The sequence below is a fragment of the Dasypus novemcinctus genome, chromosome 5 (genome assembly GCF_030445035.2).
Source record: "Dasypus novemcinctus isolate mDasNov1 chromosome 5, mDasNov1.1.hap2, whole genome shotgun sequence".
Classification (NCBI taxonomy): Eukaryota; Metazoa; Chordata; class Mammalia; order Cingulata; family Dasypodidae; genus Dasypus; species Dasypus novemcinctus.
In genome coordinates this window covers 132,442,988-132,468,755 of record NC_080677.1, presented here as the reverse complement: position 1 = coordinate 132,468,755, position 25,768 = coordinate 132,442,988, and the positions used below count along the sequence as shown (strand labels likewise).

At 48.0% G+C, this 25,768-nt stretch overlaps 1 protein-coding gene across 6 annotated transcripts in view; it reads left to right on the top strand.

The window, feature by feature from the left end:
• PRKAG2 (protein kinase AMP-activated non-catalytic subunit gamma 2) overlaps positions 1-25,768 on the top strand; it is a 353,035-nt gene that overhangs the window by 90,425 nt on the left and 236,842 nt on the right. For all 6 annotated transcript variants that reach the window (XR_011648897.1, XM_004476298.5, XM_012518717.4 and 3 more), the window contains exons 2-3: positions 4,216-4,287; positions 15,576-15,855. Coding sequence is in view for 5 of the 6 variants with exons in the window: in XM_004476298.5 (XP_004476355.1) it covers positions 4,216-4,287; positions 15,576-15,855 (352 nt within the window). In the remaining variant the exon portion in view is untranslated. The remainder of the gene's footprint in view (positions 1-4,215; positions 4,288-15,575; positions 15,856-25,768) is intronic.

The following is a 25,768-nucleotide window of genomic DNA, read 5'->3' as shown; positions in this document are numbered from 1 at the left end:
ACCATGAGTTCTGGCACTGGCAGCCTTTCTGTTTGTCCTATATTTGCACTTCCATCAGCCTTCTTTGTGGGGTGTCCCAGCTGCATCAACAAAGGAATTTTGCAAGGCCAAACATCAGAAAAGCCGAAAACTCAGAACTCTATCCCATCGATACACACTATTTCAAGCCTACCACTCAGGGCTAAAACCTGAGTGAAACACTCCCTCTGCTTTGAGAGTCAGCAAATTATTTAATTGTAAATATTAGAAATTCCACTATCTTATGGGGAAATGATGGGATAAGTGGAAGGGAGAGGAGAAGCTGTGTATGAAACTCTGAACCATACAAAAGTATGGACGGTGCCAGAATGTTAACTGATAGTCATTTGGTGGTGGGATTTTCTGTTTGTTCTTCACAACAGAAGGGTGGATTACTTTAAGAAAAAGTACATAAGAGAAAAGTTAGTATCTTAACCTGTCTTGGGAATGAATCATTGAACTTTCCAAACTGTCATCCATCCTTCCTTCTTCTCCTGAGGTACTTGTTTTGCATGGTTCTTAATAAGCTCTGTATCTTTACAACCTCTGATACTAAGCTGTTTTTCTACTAACTGGAGTTGAGCCACTCCAAGCAGATGGTGGAGTTAACAGAAAGAGGTCTGCACTGGGAGCAGGTGGACTTGGATTATAGTACCTGCTGGTTACTGTCTAGTTGTCTGGCCTTGGGCAAATGGTTTAACTTCTCTGACCTTCAGTATCTTCATCTGTAGACTGGGATTTCTACCTGTATGGGTTGCTGTAAGGACCAAATGAGGCAGCATTGGAAGATTTAAGGGCAACATAATGATGGTTATGTTGTTGATACCTTCCTTTTTCTGTGGTAGGCTTCTAACTTCTGCCTGGATTTCTGAAGATGGGATTAAATGAGTTACTTTTAAGGTCAACTCACATTCAGGAATTACTGAAACCTGGAGTGAGGGTTCCTCTTTTTGCTTGTCCTGATGCTTTCCTTGACTTGATGGGTCCAAATTCTGACCATCCCCTTTCCCCTCATCATCTTCTGAGCATGTGGTCAAGGTCTATTTTGTGCAGCTGATAAAAATCCCAGCGCTGAAGCTGGCTGTCTTTTGGCAGAAATCAAGTCTTATTTCTCTTGGCACCTCGACAGAGCCTGGTGAAATATCCACCAAGTACACAGCCAGGGCCTGATTATCAGGTTGAAGACATGGAGAGCGTTAAGGGATTGGGATGAGGAGTGGATGACAGCGGTGAGGAAGCCGTGAAGCTTCCAGTAGGAATTTAAAGTGTGGAGACCTGGTGACCAGGGTAAACCCCAGGAGCCTGGCCCTTCTGGAACGTCAGCTGAGCTGAGGGGCCAGGTCCTAACTACTCCACGTGGCAATAGTCTCGTTACTGTAGTCGCAGTTAGAAATTTTCCCACACCCAGCACACAAGGTATGCCAGTGTTTCCGGGTGAGCTCTGGGAGATGAAAGCCAAGATTAGAATAATGGAATATGGGGGAGTCTTGCAGCAAAGCCCACCAGCCTTGCCAAGGACTTGCCTGAGGGGATGCTTGACCAGTGGCTCACGGGAAGATCGGGTTGATTTGATACTTCAGCAACTAAATTCACTCTTGTCAGAAGCAGGAGCCTGGAACAACTGCAGCTCCCGTCCAGCCCTTCCCTGCGGCCCGGGAGGCAGTGTCCTGGTCTCAGCTCTTTCAGGAGGGTCTCCCCCACCCCAGCCCCACGCCGTCACTGGTCAGCGTTTATTGAGGAGTGCTTACTGTGCTCTATAAATTATGCTATTTTCTGTGTGTTGGAAAAATAGGAGACATGGTTAGACTATTTCACAGTGTAATCAGAGCATGACCCACACCTGTGGAATGGCAGAATAAAAATCGACATATCAACAAGTACCTAATAAACAGGAAGAACCCACCGTGCTGACGGAATGAGGCTACGCAAGAGGGCCTTGACGCGAGTCACTTAAACTCCTGGGGGCTCGGTTGGCGGAACGTGATGATTCTAAGGACGGGTGTGTGAGGAACAAATGAGTATTTGTGAAAATGCTCTCACGTGTGGAAACTGCTGTTGCTGAACAAATGTTGGAGGCTAATGATTGTTTGAAACATGAGAGGAATGTACTCATTAAAACTGGAGATAAGCGACCTACCCCTGGTCCCTCCCTTCAATTCCCAGGGAGCTGCAGCCAAAAAACCACAGGTTGTGGGGTCTGTTGGTTAGCTCTCTAGCAGCACAGACTGTGTAGCGCCTCACACTTGCTGTGGTAGTAGGCGGGTGCTCTGCAGAGGAGTTAATTCAAGCACTTTTGAACACCTGCTGTATGCCAGGCACAACACTAGAGCGAGAATACGAAGATAAATAGCTTTTTCCTCTGCCCTTGATGGAATCAAAGTCTAGTTAGAGAATAGACTGATAAATGATTGTAACACAGTGCAATAAGTCCTATAATAAAGGTGTGTCTAAAGCCCTGTGGGAATGCAGATAAGAGAATTTTATTCATTCTGCCTGAGGGGCGTGGAAGCCAGAGATAATATTTGAGTTGTGCTTTGAGTGACACCTTTGCGTTTGTTCTGTAAACCAGCATTACGGAAGGCCCAGTGGAAAGAAAGGGCTTGGAGGCTTGGAGGGTTTGGAGAATGGCTCCCCTGTTCCCTGCCACACTTGTTGCCTCTGTGCCAGGCTCAGTGCGAAGTGCTGAAGGTATAAAACCCGAGCCTCCTTGGCGGGGGTGAAGGGAAGGAGGCCGAGCCAGTTCCCCTGGGAGGGGGTAGATGGTGTAGGAAAGTGGCTTGGAGCAGATCCTGGGAAAGGTGTTTGAGACTTGGGACAGCATTCCCGGCAAAGCGTCCATCGACACAGAGCTGAGTTTGGAAGCCCGCGGATGGTGTGGCAGGGCTGTGGCTGAGAGGAGACAGGTGCAGAGCGCATCAAAAATAAGGCTGGAGGGGCAGGCGAGGCCATTCCCGGCATGGGCTTGGATTTGGTTCGGGCCAATCCCCAGAACCCCCTCTGGGAGTTTCAACAGGAGCCCCAGGCCTCCCTAGGCTGCATGTTAGGTCAGGAGGCCAGGGCCGGCCTCGGGCCAGCCAACTCCATCTCCGCAGGTGAGACCCAGGCACCGTGATCAATCTCCTTGGAGCTCGCCAGGTGATTCTAACGTGCAGCCAGGAAGGAGAACCACTGGCAGAAACCCCAAGCAGAGTGGAGCTGTGGGGAGGTCTGGGGTATGGCTTGAGAATCTGCATATTTAAGGGCTCACAGGCATGTTCCAATCTGCCAGGCTTGGGAGCCGTCATTGCCGAGGCCAAGGAGGGGCCCTGGTGTTTTAGGGGAGCGGCTGACACAATCACTTCAAGCACAGGTTTGGATGATGGACTGAAATGGGGTAAGACCCGACCCGAGTGCTTGGAGGATAATGAGATGCCCAAAGCGAGGGCCTGGACGGCTGCCGGGGTGGTGTTTCACCCAGGTGAATGCTGGAGGAGGGATGAGCAGGGCCAGGGTAAACACGCCGGCTTCCGTTTTGGACGTGATGAGTTGGTACTGAGGAACCAGCCGTCAGTCCATTCTGGGCTCTTGTCCCAGTCCTCACAGCCACCAGTGTCATCAGGCTTGCCTGTTTTGCCACAGCCGCCATCCCAACACCCATGGTCTTTCCAGTGTGACACACAGACCTTGGACTTCCTGTGGAGGTCTCCTTTTCCCTGTCATGAGATAAAGTCCTGTCCTTCAGCCATTCCCCAAAACATCCTGAGATGGGACTTTTATCCCACTATTCTACCCTCCTTCCTTTGCAACTTTCTCTTCTTGTCCATTTCAGTACTAGCTTTTTCGTCCTTCTTTCTTCCCTGGGTTGTTAAGGAGGTGGTGGCTGCTACTGGAAGTTTGGCTTAGCCTTCTGGAAGGGAATGTGGAGAGTGGTCAGGGTCTTTGAAGGGGAGACTAACACCCCTTCTCCCCTAGTATCCCATTTACCATCCATGTCTCCCCTTTATGGTTTGTTTTTGTTTTTTTAAGGCGGTACCAGGAATTGAACCCAGGACCTTGTATGTAGGAGGCAGGCACTCAACCGCTGAGCTACATCCACTCCCCCATGCTTGGTTTTTAAGAGGAAGAACGAGGAGAGGGGAGGGGAGCTACCCTGAGGATCCTGGGAACCTGCTGGGTGGAGGCCCTGACGTTGACCGGTGTGTTCTTCTCCCGCTCTAGGATCTGAGTTCCTTTGCCATGCCGTTCCTGGATGGAGATCTGGAGAGCTCAGAAAAGCATTCTTCTCGTAAGGTAAGGCTGCCTTCTTCTTGTCAGATAAGCCATGCTTCTCACGGCTCGCCTGAAGAGCCAGGGCAGAGTCTCCTAGTGAGAGGACCGCTGGGTGAGCTGAGATGCAACCCCCTTGGCAGCCGAACCCTGGCCCCAATGCCCCCCACGGAGCGTGGCGGTGCCTGGCCTTCATGCCTCCCTCTGCCATTTGAGAGGCCCCAGACTTTGCTCCTTGTTCTTCTCCTTCTTCTGGGCTCAACTATTGCATGTTCACATCTCCAAGGCAGGCAGAAGTGATGGAGGAAGATGAACAGTGAACTGAGCACCCGAGGGGCCAACTAGCACAGAGCAGAGTATTAATAAAGAGGAGCCCTGGAGACCCCCTGCCCTTTTCCGTCACAGATAAGCTTTCCTTCTACCCCAGTAGCCCAGGCCTCGGTCTCTTTCCTTTTACTTCATTTTATTCCCAGCCTCCTCCTATTCCAGATGCCATCTCTCTCCTTCTTGTTTCCTACTCTTTCATCCTCTTTTCCTGCTTTTCCCAGTCCTTTCTTTAGCTCACTGCTCTCCCCTCCCTCATCCCCGCTAGTTAATTTTTCTTTCAATAGGAAACCAGTGTCTCAACGAGGTTATAGAGAAACCAGCAGCCAAAATGAAGAGTGTGTGGGTTGAGAGAAAATCAGTGGTAGCAGGGTGAAAGCTTTTCTGGCAAGAGCTTAGGGAGGACATGGCAAGAAGGGATAGGTGAGGCAAGTCTGTCCAGTTTCTTCTGCAGCCAGGAGTGAAGGTGCAGCAGAGCTGGGGGCAGGGCATCTTCCCCAGGAATCCTATTAGCCAAACCCACAGTGGGCAGTGATTTGCAAGTCTGAGCTAGAGATAGAGATGCGGGCCTTGCCTGAGATTGGAGACAGAGAGTAAAACTTAATTCTTTGGCTCTGGGTACTTGCCAGCTTGGGATTATGGCAGCAGTTCCAAAACTGGAAAAAGATGATCTATTCTGTAAGCATTTTGAATTACATACAATTGAATCAACAAATTGGTTCAGAGCCATGGGGCTCAGTTGGCATCTGTTCCCTGCTCTGCCCTGGAACAAGCCGTCTTATTAGCAGTTTTTGTGACCGAACCAGAAAAGGCTTTCAGAGGACACCTACAGGTTTTGGCCTCCAGAGCTTAGTGGGCTGATAGAGAAAGAACTGGAGCAACAGGAAGGAGTCACAGGAGCTGGGCATTTGGTGGGTTCTCTACCCTGCGACACCAAGCACAGCCTGCTGGCAGCACTGGCCCGATCAGGCAGGGCTGTGCCACGCTTGTCATAGACTAGCAGTGTCAAAGAGTTTGACTCCATAAAACCTTCCTTCAAGGGCAAACTTAAGTGGGAATTCAGAACATAGTAAAGATGCACGGAGCTGCTCTGGCTGGAGACGGTGGACAAGACTGGAGTTTCACTTAGCCCCACCCTGCCTCGCAATTTGGTGGCTCTCGGGGGCTCCAGAGTAAAGTTGTCATCACAAATGAATAGTATCTGAGTAGATGAGGAGATCAGGACCATCGGGTTTTCTCCCCACCAACACTGACTTTGAACTTTGCTTGACATTGGTATGGCATTGGATAAGTCTAGGATGTAGGCCTTACCCTCTTGATCTGGTTGGGCTGAGAGGCAAAAACTCACAGGCAGGTAACTATCATCCTAGACAGCATCGACAAGCAAGTGGCAACAGATGCTGCAAAAGACTTAAGGAACATGAGTATGTATTTAACCGGGAAGGAATGATTTGGGGTAACTCATCTCTTTTCCTGTATCTTTTAGCATCCTGGTGCAACCTGGACACAGGGTCTCAGATGAAAAGTGTTTGTTTTGGGGAAGGGAAAGAGTAGGGAGGAGGAGAGGGGATGCTTGGGATTCCCACTGATTTTGTTGTCCATGACTTTTCCTTGGTCTCCCTATTCCCACCCCATCCCTATCCAGTGCTCCCCATCCCAAGAGACATTACTTCCTCCTGATCCTAGAATCATTTTCAGTTCCACTTCCCATTAGATTCCAGTAACCCTGAATTTATTGACATGGCAAGACCAGCCTTTTTTGGTAGACAGAGTTAGGTGGCTCCCTACCTGGAATAATTTCCAGATTACCTGGGAAGGGCTTCCTTCTTCTTCTACCAAATTCTCCCCTTTAATATTAGTGATCCATTTCAAAATGTAAAGACTCCTGAAAAAGAGAGTGTGGTTTAAATTCTTCCTGCAATCTCGCTCTTTCGGAGGATTAGTTCTGATCAGAGGGTAGCTAGAGGATCGGGAGATGCTGTTTGCTTCTAAGGTAGATAGACGTGGTGAGAACAGGAAGGTAAAGAGGGGGCCTGCAGGGGTGCCTGACGTCCCCAGGGAGGAGGTACTGCTAGGAGTCAGAGGGGAGCAGAGCAGTGAAGACGAGAGGACTCCTACCCCTGGGAACCTCATTGGGCTTATGGCAATACCCCACACGAGAGCCTCCAGGTCATTTCCATTTGTGGGTGGTATGAACTTGCAGCTATGAACTCAGATAGTAAAACGTAATTGCATTGCTTAACTTTGTCTAATGTAAATCCAACTCCAAGGCCCCCATCCAGTCAGGTCGATGGGAAATGTTAATCTCTGTCATTTGCTGGCACTTCCTTCCTAGGCTGTGTAAAGGTCCTGAGGTCCAGCATGTACACCTATTTTAATAATGAGGAAACTGGAGTTCAGAATGGTAAGAAGGTTTTCCATAGTCACATGACTACTTAATAATCGAGCCAGGCCTGAAATCACTCTGCTTGGCGCTTGGTCCAGTGTGTTTCCCACTGTACCTGAACACCGCACACCTTGGGCCGATGGGACAGGCAATACAGGAGAGTGGCCTAAGGTGAAGCAGACACACATCAATGCTTCCTGTCTCTTCTGGCTTGACTCTGCATCTCTATAGCTTGTGAATAAGATCTCTATCTCCTTCAGGAATCTTTCACACTTTGGGAGTGGTGTTTGAAAAGCTTCAATGACTACAAGCTAAACATCTCTTTGATACTGGGCAACCTGCTCCATTTCTTAGGTACCCACTTATAATAAAATGGATGAGGGTACATCTGGCCTTGCTGTCTGAATTCTACTTTTCACATTTTCTTAACAGTCTGCATTTCCTAGCATCTGTTGATGCAAGTTATAAGTAATAAGGAAAGTGGATCTACCAAGTCTCCTCTCTTTAGGCCTCTCTCTGCTATCCTTTTCCCAAGAAGTAGCAGCTTTTTTACATAGAATGTTTCTGTGCAGAAACTGCTGGACACTTTGAATGTGCCCAGCTGTAGCTCATGGCTCTTGGGCGAGGATCCTTAGAGGTAGGTCAGTTCCAGGCAAGATCTCCAGAACGATGCAACCCCACTGCAGTTACTCCTGGTCAGCCAGCATGTCCTGGCTTCTGGGGGGAATCTGTGGGGTGCCTGGGCACCCCTGACCCCAAAACATGATTATGGGTTTTTGTATACCTTGATCCTGAGACTATGGTCCAGCTCCTCTCGTCATCTTCCCTGGTAACTTGCCTTCACAGTAACCTTGGACAGATACTTAATGTCTCTGAACCTGTTTCTCCTTTGGCAAACTGGGGCTAATAATAGTACTTAGCTTTTATTATAAACTTAAGTGAAATAATGTAGGTTATAAGCGTAGGACGGTGCCTGGCACGTGGAAAGCGCTCCAAAGGTAGGCCTAGGATGGAAGCGTGACATCAGTGCCTCATCTCCTAGAAGTGGGGAGCACAGAATCAGCCCAGCACGCTGAAGAAATGCATCCATGTACAGTTTGCCCGAATTAAAAGGAGATTTCATTTGGGGGAGCCATCTAGACAACCCCGACACTTTTAGTCCATTGCTGAGCCCCACAGACTTTCCCTCTCCGCTTCTCCCCCTGGGAATACTGGGCCCTTTCTGTCTGGGCCTCGTGGGTGCCCTGAGGTCTCCCGCTTCAGCTAACTGAGCCCTGCATGAGCTGACTCCAGACCAGAGCTGTGGCCACAGCCACCCTGAGCCCACCCTCCCCAATTTGAATGGGATTCCCAGGCGGGAGTCTCCTGCCTTAGCCCCACTGCTCCCACAGCCCCCCGGGCTCCCCTTGGGCACCCTCCTCTGGAGACTTGCCCTACTCAGGCTTGCCTTTCCTGCCTCCATCTCTGCCTCATTTTCCTCATGCTCCCTAGAGGCACTGTGTCCAGTTTCCTGAAGTGGGTGCCCAGTGAGGTCCTCATGCACTGTCACATCCCTGAAACTTTCTTCTTCCCGGACGTAAAAGGGAACCACAAGAGCCAAGCCTCCGGCGGCCCGGCCCTCCGGCCTCCTTTCACCTCTCTGGAAGCAGCATGACCAAGGACCTGTGCACTAAGCCTGGTTTGGGCAGACGGCCTCAAGTGCCAGCTCTCCATTAGCTTCCGTGGAGTCAGGCAAACACTTGTGAGGCTCTGGGCTCTTGTGTTCATCCAAACCCAGAGACTCATCCAATCAAGTTTATCAAGGTAGCATTTTGAAAAGGCAAGAGCTACAGCCTGTCCTTGGCGGATTTAACTGCCGCCCATTATTTGTATCACTACCCACCCCCATGCCTACTGGAAACAGACTGGGTGGATGTGCCTATCAAAACCTGCTCTCGTTTTCTCACTCTCACAGAGTGGGATTAAGCTTGTGCAGTTTTCCAGAAAGAAGGCTGAGCAGAACCCAAGGGTCCACCATTCTTCTGTTATTTTTAGGGGAGTTCTGTGGAAGGTCTGCTCCCTCTTCTTCCTCAGGCCTGGTTGCTGAGTGCCTGACTTGGTTGGCCTGGAATTCTAAGTGGATTTTGTAAAATGGAATCCCATTCAGGAGAATCCTAGGGTTTCCCATTGTCCATCAAACATGCTTCAAACGGGCATTTAAAGAAAAATGGCATTCAAAGCCGTGTGTTCCTGGTTTTCCAGTGACATTTGGCTCATGACCTCTCCACAGTGGTCCAAGTGATCAGCTCTCAGTTTCTTGGGCTTCCCAGCTCCAGCTCCTTTATCCCCGGGGTCCTCTCCCTCGAGTGTCTACTCTGCCCCATGGGCCTATCCAAAATCCATCCAGCTTTCAAGACCTTGCCCCTGAGATAAGCAGTTTTTTACCCTTTGGAAACATGCTTTGCCTGCATCATTCTGACAGCTCTTAGGTTTGGCCCAACACTGCAGTTGTTTGTCTGCCATTTTCCATGAGCCCTTTGATGACCCTGACCTTACCTTGTAGGTCTTGGTTACCTTCCCCAGAACTGAAATTGGCATTTGTGGTGCTCTTCTCCTGTCTCCCCATGCAGAATCCACTGTGCAATGCAAAGAGCAGTTAAACATGGAGAAGACTTTTGGGGTTAGCCTTGCAAGTAGTTCCTAAAAATGACTTTAGTAGTTTAATACTCTCTCCTGCCCTCCTGCTTGACCTTAACTCTTCTTGTATCTCACATGTCCTCCAGGGGGCACTCCCTCCCAGACCTACTTCTGTCTAGGCGCGTGGTGTATGGTGGGATGATTAAGGCCTTGGGGTAGGAGTGTAGGCTTCTGTTTCCACATTGGGACTTTAACATCTGCACCTCCTGGCTCAGAAACACTCCATGAGTGATGGTGAGAGAGACATCATGGAGGTTACCAGAATGGTCTATCTTAAAGAAATTTGCCCCAGTTATTTCCTTGGTGTAGCAGTTTGATATAGTTATGAATTCCAAAAATAGATATTAGATTATGTTTGTAATCTGGTCTGCACCTGGGGTGATTAAGTTAGGGCTTTGACTGGGCCACGTACCAAGGGGTGGGGACTCACAGATAAAAGGCATAGCAAAGGACAGAGCTGAGGGTTTTTGATATTGGAGTTCTGATGTTGGAGTTTGATGCTGAAGCCTTAAGCTGGAGCCCTGGGAAGTAAGCTCACAGAGGAAAGAGAAGCAAATCCCTGGAAGAGAGGAACCCTGAGCCCAGGAAGAGGCAAGCCCTAGGAAGAGAGGAACACTGAACCCAGAGAGAAGCAAGACCCTGGAAGAGAGGAACCCAGGAAGCCTGAACCCTCATAGACATTGGCAGCCATCTTGCTGCAACATGTGAAAATAGACTTTGGTGAGGGAGTAACTTATGCGATGGCCTGGTATCTGTAAGCTCCTACACCAGATAAATACCCTTTATTAAAACCAACCAATTTCTGATATTTTGCCTCAGCACCCTTTGGCTGACTAATATACTTGCTTAAGAACTTTCAATGGTTTCCCCTTAAAGAAAGATGAGATCTTTATCATAATACAGAGCATCTTTCCATAATTCAGCCTTACCTTCTCTTCCAGCTTCAAGAGATTAAGTCACTTGCTCACAATTCTAGAAACTGGAGTCAGGATTCAAATTCAAGTCTCTGTCCCCAGAATCCTTGCTCATATACCCTGCTGTAGGGTTCTTCTTCTTTCCCTTATATATGCCCTTCCCACCACTGAGAATGCTTTTCTCAACTCCCTCCCCTACCCCAATGCCTGCATGTACACAAGTCATTAAAAATCATTCTTATGGAAGCAAATGTGGCTCAAGTGATAAGGTCTCTGCTTACCATATGGGAGGACCTGGGTTCGATCCCTGAGGCCTACTGGTGAAAAATAAAAAGAGAATGTGTGGCCGCATGGTGAGCCAGTACCCACGTGGTGAGCCAAGTGCTCACATCGTGAGCCAAGGGCCCACAGGGTGAGCCAAGTGCCCACGCGGAGATATCTGAGTGCCCATGTGGGTGCCTGCATGGCGAGCCAAGTGCCCACATGGCAAGCCAGTGCCCACATAGCAAGCTGAGTGCCCACATGGTGAGTCAGGGCCCACGCAAGTGAGTCACGCAGCAAGATGGTGATGCAACAAATGAGAGACAAAGGGGAGAGTCAAAAGGTAAAGTGCAGCAGATACCAGGAACTGAGGTGGCACAATTTAGGGAAACTCTCTCCACGTCATAGGTCCCTGGGATCGAATCCCTGTGAATCCTAGAGGAGAAAGATGATAAGATGTAGCTGAGCGAGAGGGTTTCGTCCTCGCTCAAGCCCAAGAGTCAGGGGGGCTTGCTCCTGCCGATCAGCCGGCAGGGGGTGCCCTGAGAGGGAGCACCGGTTCTCCAGGCGTGGGGGACGCGCGGTTAGGAAAGAACCACGGAGACCGCCTGAGCGCAGGAACAAGTCTGCTTTATTGCGGAAGTACACTTGGTTATATAGGGGTGGGTAGAGGGAGGGGCGTGATGAAGGGAGGGTTGGCTAAAGGGTGGCTGTGGACAGGCTGAAGCTGATGGATAGACCTGAGGTAAGCAGTTACTGGGGAAGAGGGCAGATTGTAGGTTGGCAGTATGGGCGAGACTGGCGGGAAGGACAGCGGGGGCTGAAAGGGGAGGAGGGGCGGAGAAAGGCGGCAACAATAAGAGAAGGCAAAAGGAGAAATAGATATAGAAGATCACAAAGAGAATGGACACAGACAGCAAAAACAGCAGGGTGGGGGAGGGGAAGAAAAAATAAAATTGAGACTTGTTTAAAAAGATAATAATCATTCTTAGTACTAAGGAACGCTTCAAGAAGCCTAAGTCCCATAGACAGGGGGGATAGTGACTAAGCTGAATACTCTACAGACAGAAAAATGAAGTAATTTTCATCTAAATGCTTAAAAAAGAGAAAAGCTTTAACTGCTCCCTTAAAATGAGGGACTTCCATTTACAGCATTCCTATAGTGCATAGCACTGGGCTATGAAGCCCCACTTCAGTGAAAGCATTAGCTGTACTGATTCTTTAGTGTTGGGTGGAGTTTTCTTAGAAAGTTAAACATAGAATTACCATATGAGGAAGCAGATATGGCTTGAGCAGTTGAGCGCCTGCTTCCCACATGGGCGGTCCCGGTTTGGTTCCCAGTGCCTCCTAAAAACAACAACAACAATGAAACAAACTACAAGTAAACTAATGAAAAAACCAACTCAGGGGAGCCGATGTGGCTCAGTGGTTGAGTCAGTGGTTGAGCACTGGCTTCCCATGTACAAGGTCCCAGGTTCAATCACCGACCCTAGTATCTCAAAAAAAAAAAAAATTACTGTATAACCTGGCAATTCCATGCCTAGGGATATATCCCAAAAGAATTGAAAGCAGGATCTTGAACAGATATTTGTACTTGAATGTTCATAGTGACATCATTCACAATTGCCAAAGATAGAAGCAAGCCAAGTGTCCATCAACAGATGAAGGGATAAACAAGATGTGGTATAAACACACAATGGAATATTATTCTGCTGTAAAAAGGAATGAAGTTCTGATACATGCCACAACATAGATGAAGACATCATGTTGAGTAAAATAAGCACACAAAAAAGGACAAATATTGTATGATTTCACATGTAAGTTTATCACAGGAAGATTTCACATGAAATACCAGAATAAGCAAATTCATAGAGACAGAATGTAGATTACAGGTTACCAGTTGTGGGGGAACAGGGGAAGATGATGGGCAGAATGGGCAGTTACTACAGAATACCAAGTTTCTTCTTGGGGTGATGGAAAGTTTTGTTAATGGATGATAATGAGGGTAGCACAACATTGAGAACATAACTAAGTATCAATTGTAACATATGTTAGCACAATAAAAAAATTTTTTTTTAAGGCACAGGGAGAATTCATACTCTCTCGAGTAGTTAATGGTCACTGAAAGTGGTACCCCACCACTTTTGCATCCTTTATTTAGTGAACTGCGAGCCCTAGTTTGGCTGGGCCCTCTAGTGGTGGGAAAGCTTGCATGGTTCCTTGTCCCCTGCAGTGCCAGGGAAGTGGGACAGAGATGGGCAGGGTGCTGCCCCTGCCCTCCTTGCCCAGGGCGCACCAGGTCACCAGCCAGGCAGCCTTTCCAGGCCTCGCAGGGGCCCCAGGGCCCGAGGGGCAACTTGAAAAGTGCAGGACTGTACGTCACGGGGCCTGAGCTCTGGGACTGTGGGCAAGGCCCTTTTTTCCTGCCGCTGAGCTGGGGAGTCCCTGAGTCCTCTCAGCTCCAGCCGTCAATTTAGCAAGTAATAAGATGGCAGCAGCTTAACAGATCAGAAGATTCCTCTGCGCCAGGTCCCGTGCTGACATTCATAGGCGAGTTCTCACTTGACTTCAACAAGCCCTATGAGCGGAGGGTACATTTTACAGACGAGGAAACCGAGGCTTAGAGAGACTAAGTAGCATGCACAGGATTGTACAGTAAAGGGCAGAGTTGGGCATTAAACCAGGCAGATGCTCTTAAGCCCTTCACAACAGGAACACAGGCTACAGGGCACATCTGATATTTCTTTAAAGCTGTTATGTGTATGTTTTGACTTAAAATTATGGGTGTAATAATATTTTTAAATTATCTTTGATTGTGGTAAATTTCCCATTTCAGCCATCTCTAAATGCACATTTTATTGGCATTAATTACAGTCACTATGCTGTGCTACCATCACCACCACTCATTACCAGAACATCCAATATCACCCCAAACAGAAATTCTGTACCTGTTAAGCAATAATTCCCCATTTCTCCTCTCCCTGGAGCCTGGTAACCTCTAGTCTACTTTCTCTAATTTGTTTCTGTATGGATTTATTTCTTCTGGACATTTCATATAAACGAAATCATGTAATATTTACCCTTTTGTGTCTGGCTTATTCCATTTAGCATAATGTTTTCAAGGCCCATCTATATTGTGGCATGTATCAGAATTTTGTTCCTTTCTATGGCTGAATAATATTCCATTGTGTGTATGTCCCACATTTGTTTATCCCTTCATTTTTCGATGGACACTTGGGTTGCTCCTATATTTTGGACATTGTGAATAACACTACTATGAACATAAGTGTAGAAGTATCTGAGTCCCTGCTTTCAATTCTTTTCAGGTGTATCCCTAGGAGTGGAATTTCCAGGTCATATGGTAGTGCTATGTCTAACTTTTTGAGAAACCGCCAAACTGTTTTCCACAACAGCGGCTCCATTTTACATTCCCAACAACAGTGCGTGACAGTTTCAATTTCTGCACATCCTCACCAACACTTATTTTCCTCTTTTTTCTTTACCTATAGACATCTATACTGAGTGTATCCAAAAATTTTTCAAACTATGCTTTTCAAGCATAATTTTTAAAGTAATCAGTGAAGAGAGAATCCAAGGTTTTCGACCTTGTTAAATTTCTTGCTGACCTGTCAGCTCTCCCAGTCATTTAAATGCCAAAGCCAAAATGCCAAAAGCCAAATTCACCATCTCACAACACCAGGATTCCCTAGGATGGAGCCCCTGGCTTGCTCTGTTCCTACATGTAGGTCTGTGACTCCTGCCAGGCAAAGCAGGAGAACAATACTCCAATGTAGTCATACTGTTAGAGGCTTACAATAATTAACAAGCTGTAGCTCAGTTTCCCCTGATAGGCACTGGGAAAAGGCCAACCCCATTTCCCATAAGTCTATGTGTCCAAGGGCACGGCACTTCCCCACAGGTTAAACAAAGAAACCACATAGAGATGGGAGTAAAGGAAAATGGAAACCTTCCCTACCTGTATATCAGAGGGAAATAAAATCCCTACAGATCAAAAAAAATCTCCTGCAGCATTCCTAAAAACCATAACTCCCTAACCTACTATCTTCTAGTCACTCTCAGGAAAAATGTTCACCTCTAGGGCTTCCTATTGGCCCCTGCACCTCACTTGGACCCTCATCCCCCTCCCACCAACTAGCATTTCCCCGCCTAGGACAACTCTGTATAAATTCAAATCCCCCCTTCCAGGAGTGGGCCGAAGTCTCTCTTAAGGTCCCCATGGTGGGGGGGCTGAAGTCTGTTCTTCAGATCCCCTCTGTTGGGAGAGCTTCCCAATAAATTCTTTCTCTGCCTGCGGTCGTATCAGTCTCCCTGTCCCAGGAAGCACCGTTTTTCTCCAACACATACCTTGAGAAGGACAAATGTAAAGTCAAGCCTGGGAGGCAAACCTGCAAATAAGTTAAAGGAGGAAGATTTATTGTTTGGAGCCATCTCCTTGCCTTCTCCACTTCCTCCCCTCTCAGAGGGCTGGACAGGGTTCTAACTGGGCCTCTGAGGTGCGGCGGCTCACCAGCCTCTAGATGGGCATTCTTGGGTCCGGCGCCCGCCTCCACACCATTCTGTGGCCACCCCTACTGGTAGGGGCCATTTCTCCGGGCCGGGGGCTGTGGGGGACAGCTCGGTGAGTCGGGGTCATCAGGAGGGGCAGGTACTATAACGAAAGGTCCAGCCCAGAGCAGAGGTCCGAGTGCCCGGCGGTCTGAGAGGACTCACCCTCTTTGTCTTCCCTGCAGGTGGACAGCCCCTTCGGCTCGGGCAGCCCCTCCAAGGGGTTCTTCTCCAGAGGCCCCCAGCACCGGCCCTCCAGTCCTGTATCTGCGCCCACAAGGCCCAAGACCAGCCCTGGCTCTCCCAAAACAGTGTTCCCATTCTCCTACCAGGAGTCCCCGCCCCGCTCCCCGCGCCGCATGAGCTTCAGCGGCATCTTCCGCTCCTCCTCCAAAGACTCTTCCCCAAACTCCAACCCATCTACCTCGCCTGGAGGCATCCGGTTTTTCTCCCGATCCAGAAAAAGTAAGACCTTGATGCTATGGTTTCAGGTGGGTGCCGGGCTGTTGGGGACCTTCTTACATCGCGTTGCCAGAGCGATACCTGCAGGGGCACGAACCTGGCCGGGCAGTGGGTGCCTGAGTCAATGTATGTCTCCTCCGAGGACAACCCTCCAGGACACAGGCAGTTTCTGCCTCTTACACTGATGTGTTAGAAGCCTAGCCCATCCGGTACCCAGCCGTGGGGCTAACTGTTGACATATACCTACTCACAGTATGCCTAGTAAGGACAACCAAGTGAAACATTTGCCTCTAAACTTTTCTGAAAAATATAGAGCATGAAGCCAAGGTTAGGCCCATACCCAGGGTCAGAGGGCAAGTCTTTCCTTTACTCAGCTTAATATATTTGATTGCTCCTTGCGGTGTGGTATTTGGGGGATTTGAGTGTACCTGTTTCTAACAGATCTTGGTCTTTCGTATTTATGCCTGGGCAGCAGGAAATGGACTCTAGAATTGATTTGCTGAAGAAAGGAACAGCAGTTGAAACTGTGGGTGTTTAAGAGAGTTTTGTTGTTGTTTTTAAGATTTTTTTAATAATTCCTTCTCTCCCCTCCCCCACCCCCACCCCATTGTCTGCTTGCACTGTGTTCTTCTATGTCCTCTTGTATTCTTAGCGGCACCAGGAGTCTGTATCTCTTTTTGTTGTGTCATCTTGCTGCATCAGCTCTCCACGTATGCAGCGCCACTCCTGGGCAGGCTGTGCTTTCTCTTGTGCAGGGCGGCTGTCCTTGCAGGGCTCACTCCTTGCGCGTGGGGTGCCCCTACTCAGGGGATACCCCTGCGTGGCAGGGCACTCCTTGTGCGTGTCAGCACTGCACATGAGCCATCTCACCACACCAGTCAGGAGGCCCTGGGTTTGAACCCTGGACCTCCCATATGGTAGATGGTCACTCTATCAGCTGAGAGAGAGAGAGAGAGAGGTTGATTCTTAGGCCCATGACTATTTGTGATATGAGGATAAAATATTCTCAGTTGAGCACTGTTGATCATAATATGCCATATACAAGGCAAAACTGTAAAGTAAATGGAGTTTATCTCCTTTCCTGTGTTTTAGTGCATCTCCCTGGTCTTTCCAATTCTTTCTCAGACTTAGAATGTTTCTTAGAAGTTCCTTAGACTTTCTGGACTTAGAATATTCCTATTAGGGAAGATGGTGATTTGGAAAACAAATTTGCCCTTATGCACATTTGGTTTAGTATTCCTTTCATTGCAAGTTGTATCTGCATTCAATACAACGCACCCAGTTAGGGCAATATCCACCCAGAAGGACTAAATCTCAAGAATAGTTGTGGTTAGAGGGAGGGGCTCTTTTTTCTTTTTTTTGGTGATGTGGGGTTTCTAGTCCCTCTAAATCCATTCCCCTTGGGTGACTTCTCTGCCTACTCATGAATCCAACTATAAATACACAACCTTCAAATGCCATATGATTGTTGTATTAGAGGTAGTCCTCATGGCAGATATTACTGGGCTGGGTGTAGTTAGGAACTCCATATTTAAAGCCTGATGGGGAGCAGTGTGATCTAGTACTAATGCTACCCTACTCCTGAGAGCATTCCTAATTCCTTGGCAGGTATCCTGTAATTCTCTTTACCACCTCCAAGATGAGGAAACATCAGACCAGACCTATACTAGAGTGTATTTTAAAGATGGCCTTATGACCATGTGTTGGTTACAACAGAACTAGGTTATATAAGAAAGGCCAAGACCCAAAATTCTAATCACCATGTGGAGACGTGGAAGAGTTGTAGGTGTAGGGTGGTAAGCCTGTTAAGACCAGGGAAAGTAGAAAGGAGAAGACAAACAGTATCTGGGAAACCCTACAGGAAGCGTACTTAGGGAGCTGTCTTAGCCAGGCAGAGATCTGATCTTAGAGTCTTGAGGTGATTTAGAGCTGCATGAACCCCAGAAAAACACATTCTTAACCTAATCCACTCCTGGGGGTATGAACCCAGTGTAAGTAGGATCTTCTGATGAGGTTACTTCAGTTAAGGTGTGGCCCAGACCAATGAGGATGGTCTCAATTCTATTACTGGAGTCCTTTATAAGAGAGAGAAAGCCACAGAGGGAGCAGCCAGAAGCTGATCGTCAATAGAACCCAAAAGAGAAGAGAAAGACCAGGAGACGTTGCTGTGTGTCTTGCCATGAGACAAGATAAAGACCAAGGATGGCCAGCAGCCAGCCAGAATGTGCATCTTTGGGGAGAAAGCTTCACCTTGATTTGGGTGTTGTTTTAGTTTGTCCAAGGGCGGCCAACGCAAAGTACCGGAAATGGGTTGGCTTTTATAAAGGGTATTGATTTGGAGTAGAAACTTACAGTTCTAAGGCCTTGCCAAGTCCAAACCAAGGCACCGTAAGAGTTGCTTTCTCATCAAAGTCAGTACTGTTGATTCTGTTGTCCAGGTATATGGCAAAACAAGGTGGCTGCCAATATCTGCCAAAGTCTCAGCCTTGCCCTCCAGACTTACCATCTCTTCTAGAGCTACTCCCCATGGACCCAACTTTCTGGGCTTCATGCTTAAGTGATCCTCTAGTCTTCTCTTACATTGCAGGATAAAAAATGGTGGCTTCCTTTTCCTGTGTCTCTCTCTGTCCCTCTTTGGGTTTCTATCAGACCCAGCAAGAGGGCAGAGACTCAACCTGAGTCATGCTTTACTGATGTGGTTCAATCTAAAGCCCTAAAGTGAGTTTATCAAGTAATCTAATCAAAGGACCCTCAACCAAATTTAATGCAATCAAAGGGTATCATATCCATAGGAATAGATAAGTTTAAAAACATAATCTTTCTCTTCTGGGGATCCACCAAATTCAAACTGCCATAGATGTTCTTTGCCTCAAAACCATGAGCAAATAAATTCCCATTGTTTAAACTGAGCCATTGCATGTCATTGGCTTGAGCAGTCAAGGAAACTAAAGCAAGTCCTTTCTCAGTTTGGACTCCCTATAGCACCCTGGGTTTGGGGGGCCTGGAGAGGTATACGTCATAAGCAGCTGAAGCTTAGTTAGCCCTGCAGGCCAGTTCCTGACCTTGGTGGTGGCAGAGGTTCTGGGATCCCCAGGAATTCCTTCCACTAAGGATCAGGAATTTAATAAATAAGCAATTACAGTGTGCCATTAATTTAGAAGCCAGAGATAATCAAGCAGGAAGGGGCCTTGACCACTTTACTGAACCACCCTTGGCCAGGCAGTGATGTGCTGCATACCTGAAATTTTAGGAAAAGGAAACTCAGTCCTAGGAGTAGCTGACACCCTCCAACCAGCTGAGCTATGGCTCTCTGGGTCTCCAGGCTCCAGGGACAAAATTAGCCACTTGACTAATTTGGCTAAAATATTTTTCACGTGGTTTTGGAATCAGTTAAGGCACTCAAGCTGATTCACAGTGGAGTTCAGACATCTGCTAGAAAGTCAAGCGGAGTATGGGTGATGCTCCAAGTTCTACCATTCACAGGCTCCAAAAGCAAGCATCTGTCAACAGGTAAACTGAAGGTGGGAGAAATTAAGGGGCTTGCTCAAGACCGTCCCATCCAGCAAGTGGCAACAATGGGAGAAGAGCCCGGGTCTGAGTCTCTGTTGGGTGCTCTTTCAGCACCACTTTGAAGGCTCGGCATGGGTTGGTGTCTCATTATTATCTGTGTGAATAAGACTCAAAAAATCTTCCTCCTCTTTCTTTCTACATAAAACAAATGAAGATACTTGTGTCTATGGAGATGAGGGGAAGCCTCCTTATTCTTTCTGTGCCCCTACAGGGCTATAGGATTAACATGCTTTTCTTTAAGGCTGTGTGCTTTTTGCCCTAATATGAAGCCATTCTTTTCCCCATTTACGTTGCATAACCAATTTTAGAGATTAGGACTCAAAGTTTATTTGTACAGAGAAGAAAAAGCTTGCAGGCTTTGCATGCAATTCAAATCTATTAATCATTGAAGAGAAGGCTGGAAAGGGGCCTTTAGTCAAATTAGTCGATCTTCATCGTACTCTCTATTGGCCATTGACCACAATGCTGTGCCCAAGTTTGCGGAACAATTCCCTAACCCACTCTCTAATATTCCTTGTATAATTTCCCCTGGGCAGCAAGGGAAGCTGGCCACCATCTCCCAACGGCAGTTTATGGTGTTAGGAGGGCAGTCCCAAAATAGCGTGAGGCCCAGGGCTGTGCCTACAGGAGTCTGGGGATTAGATTAAATCCCACTGTGCAGTGGCCCACCCTGATCTTGATTGTACTGGCAAAGACCATGAAAATGGATGTAGAAGCCTGCCCAGGTGAAAAAGTTGCATAAGAGTTCTATGTAACACAAGCAGTATTTGTGGAAGAGAAGGAAGACCTTTTCACAGATTTACCTTGTCGGAAACATGACGTTATTGAAATATTGCACGTGCCAGTCTATTGCAACTCAACTCCTGAATGGCACAAGTTGGTGAGGCTGTGAGACCAAAGAACATAACTGGCATTTAGTCAGGCATAAGATTTAGTGGGACTTACAGGAGAGGCTCTCAGAAGGTGGCGGTTCAGAGAATGAAGATAGTGCTCTGCAAGGAGATGAGAAAATGAGGGGTGCTATATAAGGGGTTTCAGAACAAGCACATTCCAAAGGGTATGAGAACAGAACGTGGGATCTGGTGATGTTTTCACTACATTTGTAAGAAGGATATTTACCTAAGATGTTTACTGTTTTAGAAAGATCATAGTTTATGATACCATTTATGCATTCTCTCCCCTTGGGGGGTGGGTTGTTAACCTTTAACTTATGGGAAGCAGACGTGGCCCAATGGAGAGGGCGTCCGCCTACCACATGGGAGGTCTGCGGTTCAAATCCCGGGCTTCCCTGACCCATGTGGAACTGGCCCATGCTCAGTGCTGATGTGCTCAAGGAGTGCCCTGCCACGCAGGGGTATCCCCCACGTAGGGGAGCCCCACGCGCAAGGAGTGCACCCCGTAAGGTGAGCCGCCCAGTGCGAAAGAAAGTGCAGCCTGCCCAAGAATGGCACCACACACACAGAGAGCTGACACAACAAGATGATGCAACAAAAAGAAACACAGATTCCTGGAGCTGCTGATAAGGATAGAAGCAATCACAGAAGAACACACAGTGAATGAGGGGGGAGGGGGAGGGGAGAGAAAAAAATAAAAAATAAATCTTTAAAAAACAAAAAAACTTTTAACTTATGTCTAGGTCACGCAGGCGGCTATGTACCGAGGACTTGGGGGGTGGCCTGGGCCCCCACAGAGTCGCTTAGGCATATGTTGGGAACTGGTGGATGAAAAGACAGGATTTCCACCTTCAAGGAGCCCCAAATTGGGGAGGGGTGGGTGGAAACAGAAGTTTTAATGGATATGATGAGGTTGTTGCCATAGTGGAGGGCTGTGCAAAATTAGGACAGGTTCAGCACCTGATGGGTGCTTGAAGGAGGCATGGCATTTTGTGAGCTGGCCACAGTTGGGGAAGGCGTTTAGTCTCTGGTACCATCACCTGCCTCCTCCTCGGCCCTCGTCCGTCTCTAAATGACCATCCCGCCAGCAGCTGCACAGAGCCCGACAGTGTCCAGCGTGGAGGAGGAGGACACCAGTGGGTTCAGGGTCAGCCTGGGCTGCTGAGCTGTCAGGTGTTGGAGGTGAAAAGGAGCCTGTCTATGTTTCCAGAGATTGACCCTCAGCTCAGTCCCGCCTTTTGTCACATTCATCTTCCAGGTTTGCTTCTGCCTGCTGCTCTGCTTCAGACATGAGCTATTCTTTCAGAACCTGAGCCCAACAAAGATCTCCTCTTGAAATCCTACCAGTTTCCTAAAATATTAACCGTTTTAGTGATTACTTATTATTTATGGCTCTTAGATTTCATCCCTCTTCAATCATGTTTTCTTTTTTCTTTTTAAGATTTATTTATTTATTTGTTTCCCGCCCCCCCCCCTTCCCCTCCTCCAGCCCTGCTGGGTTTTTTTTTTTTAAGATTTATTTTTCTTTATCACTCCCCCTCTTTCGTCACTTCTTTGCTGTCTGCTCTCTGTGTCCATTTGCTGCATGTTCTTCTGTGTTTGCTTGTTTCCCTTTGTTGTGTCATCTTGCTGCACCAGCTCTCCACGGGCGTGGGTCATCAGCTCTCTGCGGGCATGAGTCAGCTTGCCTTCACAAGGAGGACCTGGAAAGCGAACCCAGGGCCTCCCATATGGTAGACAGGAGCCCAATCAGTTGAGCCACATTCGCTTCCCCCGCCCTGCTGTTTTTGCTGTCTATGTTGTCTTCTCTTCTCATTTCCTCTCCTCTAGGATTCACCAAGATTTGATCCTGGAGACCTCTGATGCGGAGAGAGGTTCCCTGTCAATTGCACCACCTCAGTTCCTGGTTTCTGCTGCACTTCACCTTGACTCTCCCCTTGTCTTTCTTTTGATGCCTCATCATCTTGCTGTGTGACTCACTTGTATGGGGTAGTGGCTTACCATGCAGGGACTTGCGTGGGCACTGGCTTGCCGTGCAGGCACGCTTTCTCTTCTTCTCCACCAGGAGGCCCCAGGGATCAAACCCAGGTCCTCCCATATGGTAGGTGGAAGTTCTGTCACTTGAGCCACATCTGCTTCCCCCATGTTTTCTTTTAAGCCACTTAAAAAAGACTTACAGACTGATAGATAATTAAATAGAAGGGAATGTAAGGGAACCATTTATGGGGAAGAAAATATACACACATAATAATTTAGAACATATATATAACTTATTTTTAAAGAAGGATGTCCATCAGACTGTCTGTAGAAACCTCTGTATCTCTGAGTAAAAAACTAGGATTGGATGTGATGGGGCAATGGAGGCTTTTGCTTTGTTTAATGCATTCACATTTTTTGAGATTATATTCATTTATTGGTAACTAAAAATGAGTACTTGAAAAAAATGTCAAGAGCCCAGGCCAGGGCTTTGAGACAGTAACATACTCATGAGAGGAGGTGGCAGGGGCTTAGCAGGAAGAGAAGTCGCAGCCAACAAGGAGGCCTGGGGGAAGGCTGAGAACCCCTGTCCTGGAAGGGGGGAGTTGGAATATAGCAGAGGGGCTGCGAGGCAATGTGGAGAAAGTGAGCAGAGAAGGGCATCTGCTTATCGCTGAGTGTGAAGGTTGTAGGTGACAGGCAGAGCTGAAGTTCCTCAGCACAGCTCTGGGACTTCGGGGTAGGGGGGAGTCAGAGCAGACATGGGGGTGGGTGGGAGGGCTGATTCTGAGTTGGGCCCAACTACTTTGCAGATTGTCTGCATTGGGCATCTCAGCCATGTCGGGGCAAACCCCGGGGCCAAGCTGGTCAGGGGCCCTTCCACTGGGGGTCTGCTCTCTGCACTGGAGGAACCTCCCCCCCGGGCTTGGGCACATGCACACGCTTGAGCGGATCCCTAGGACCTTTCTCAAAAATGCCAGAGGCTGAGGAAGGCAGATGAAGTAGCCGAGTCAGCACCTCTCTTTCTCCTGCGTGCTGTGGCTGAGCTCGAGAGACAGGCTGAGGAGCTGGGTCTGCACTCTCAGAGTGGGCCTGATGACCCCAGGAGAGTCGAAGACCTGTCTACTCCCAGGGGATCTGCAAGGGGCTTGGGGACAAGGTCTGCGGCCCAGAAGCAGAGATGGCGAAACCTCTGGTCTACCTCAGTGCTGCTCCTGAAGGCCTCGCTGCAGGATAGAGGCTCCACAACCCACATCCCGTGTCCCCTGGTTACACTCTATTGTGTATATCCTCCTCGGTCACCTTCTGTTCCAGGAATCTAAAACTGGGGCCTTCTTCAATGAAGGGTTCTGCGCAGACCAGCCAAAGTCTGTACGCCAGACCTTTCCTCTGGACCCGAAGTGTGGGTGTGTGAGCCTCATGAATTTGTGGATCACTTTTTCTGATGTCGGTAATACAAGGGAGCTGCTAACAGCACCACCGTGGCGCTATGTGCTATGGGGCAGTGTGCGACCTCCTGCCCCTGCAGGGCACGCCCTCCTGCCCGTGCAGGGCTCTCCCTCTAGGGCACTGGGATCAGGCACCAGACCTCCTTCTTCAGAGAAGCTCTCTGGGGTGGGATATTCAGACCAGAGTGAGCCTGGTGCCCAACTGCTCCTTTGGTTGTCCTTGAACCACAGAGCCCAGCTCCTTGGCTTTTCTCAAAGGTAGCTAAACTGCTAAACCTACCCCAGTCCTTCTGTCGGTGAAGTGGGTCTGTATTCAGGTGGTTCACGTAATACTGGCACTGCAGGTACCACTTTGGCTGGGAGGATCGTCTTGGGCCCCTTGCCATCTGCTATTTCAGTTGCTTGGTGTGTGGCTTGCTTGAAGGGTATACAGCCTATCTCCTTTTCCTCATGCTTGAAAATCTGTTCTTGGATCAACATTCCCAGACTGGATATTGCTCCCCCCTGCCCTAGAACCAATTTCACAAAATTGAGCTTGAGAGTAATCCCCTCCGCCTGTGTTGAGGATCCTCATAAGAAACAGCCTCACAAAATCCACTGTAGGATGTAATGAAGACATGGATCATTAGGCCCCCCGGAGAAACTTCCTGTCCAGTCCTGGCAGCAAGAATAGTTGTACGTTTGAACAATGCGATGGTTTTTATCTACAGTGGACACTATTGGAACAGCCCAGATCTCCCTGTTTACACTGGCTGCTAGAAAACTTAGATCCAAATTGTACAAAGGTCATTAAGGGATGTACTTCTGGCCTTCTTTCTGAATCCAAATTTGGTCCCCATCCTTTAATTTTCACCCACTTTTTTTTTTTTTCAATGAGGAAGGCAATTTCCTGGAAGGATTTGGGAGTATTTATAGAAATCAAAGAGAAGCCAAACGTTCAGGACTCAGGAAGGAAAGGAAGCAGGCTGGCTCTGGCCTTACCCAGCAAGAGCTTATGCACCTTTCCCTTGAGCACCTCAGAATCCCTCGTCTCTGCCTCACCACTTACCTTTATTAATTACTCATTAGAGGATGTCTGATTGGTCCAGTTAGGATCCCTGAGCTGATCTGGCCAGGAGGACAGATCCTGCAGCTCCAGAAACAGAGTTGCCAAGAACCCACGCTTGGGGACTCGGGCAGGAAGTTTCCAGAGAAGAGGCCATTCCAGGCAGTTCAACAGGCTTCTGTAGCATTCTCCTCCTTCCCTGTCCAGCAGGTTCCCACGTGGCCTTCCTATTTTTACAAAGTTGCCCTCATCTGACTTGATCCTACTACCCTATTATAGTTCTAAGTGTGCACTCTGCTTCCCCGATGGGAGACGACGCAGCTTCCTGTCCAACCGTGACATCTCAGAAGGATGTTGCCCTGGTCCACTGTTGCTGTTTCCACACTCCTCAGTCTCAAAGTGGTGTCCATTTCTCCTCAAGTTCTGTCTGGATCCTCTCTTCCTATCTTGTCCCTTACGGCTTAAATGCGATATTTAACTACTTCCAATACATACCACAGAGCAATCTTTTTTGATGTATAGTCTGAGGACAACTTGCTTTCATATCTACAGGGATGCTTGTTAAAATGTACCTTCAGGGTCCCATTTAAACCCAACTGAATCAGATCCATAAGCTTTGTGGGGCCCAAGAATCTAAAGTCCTAACTCTCCAGGTGGTACTGATATATACTAAAACTTGAGAAACACTCTTATTATTAAGGAAGAAAAAAGAGGGAAGAAAGAAAGTATATCCATTATCATTTTAAAAAGGAAAAGGTGGCGTATCAACTTTCAGATACCCCAAGAATAAGATTCTGTAGTTCTAGAAGCTACAGTTCTAGATTCTGTAACTGGTCTTGGGACCAGAAAGTACCTGAGGTGGCCGGTGTTCTTTGCCCAGTGAAGAGAACCAAACCTTTATTTCAGAGGAGTCTTATCCCTCGGTGGTCCTGGTTGTATTGAGTTCCTGTAGTCTCTCACTCATTTTTATTCTGGTCCAGTGG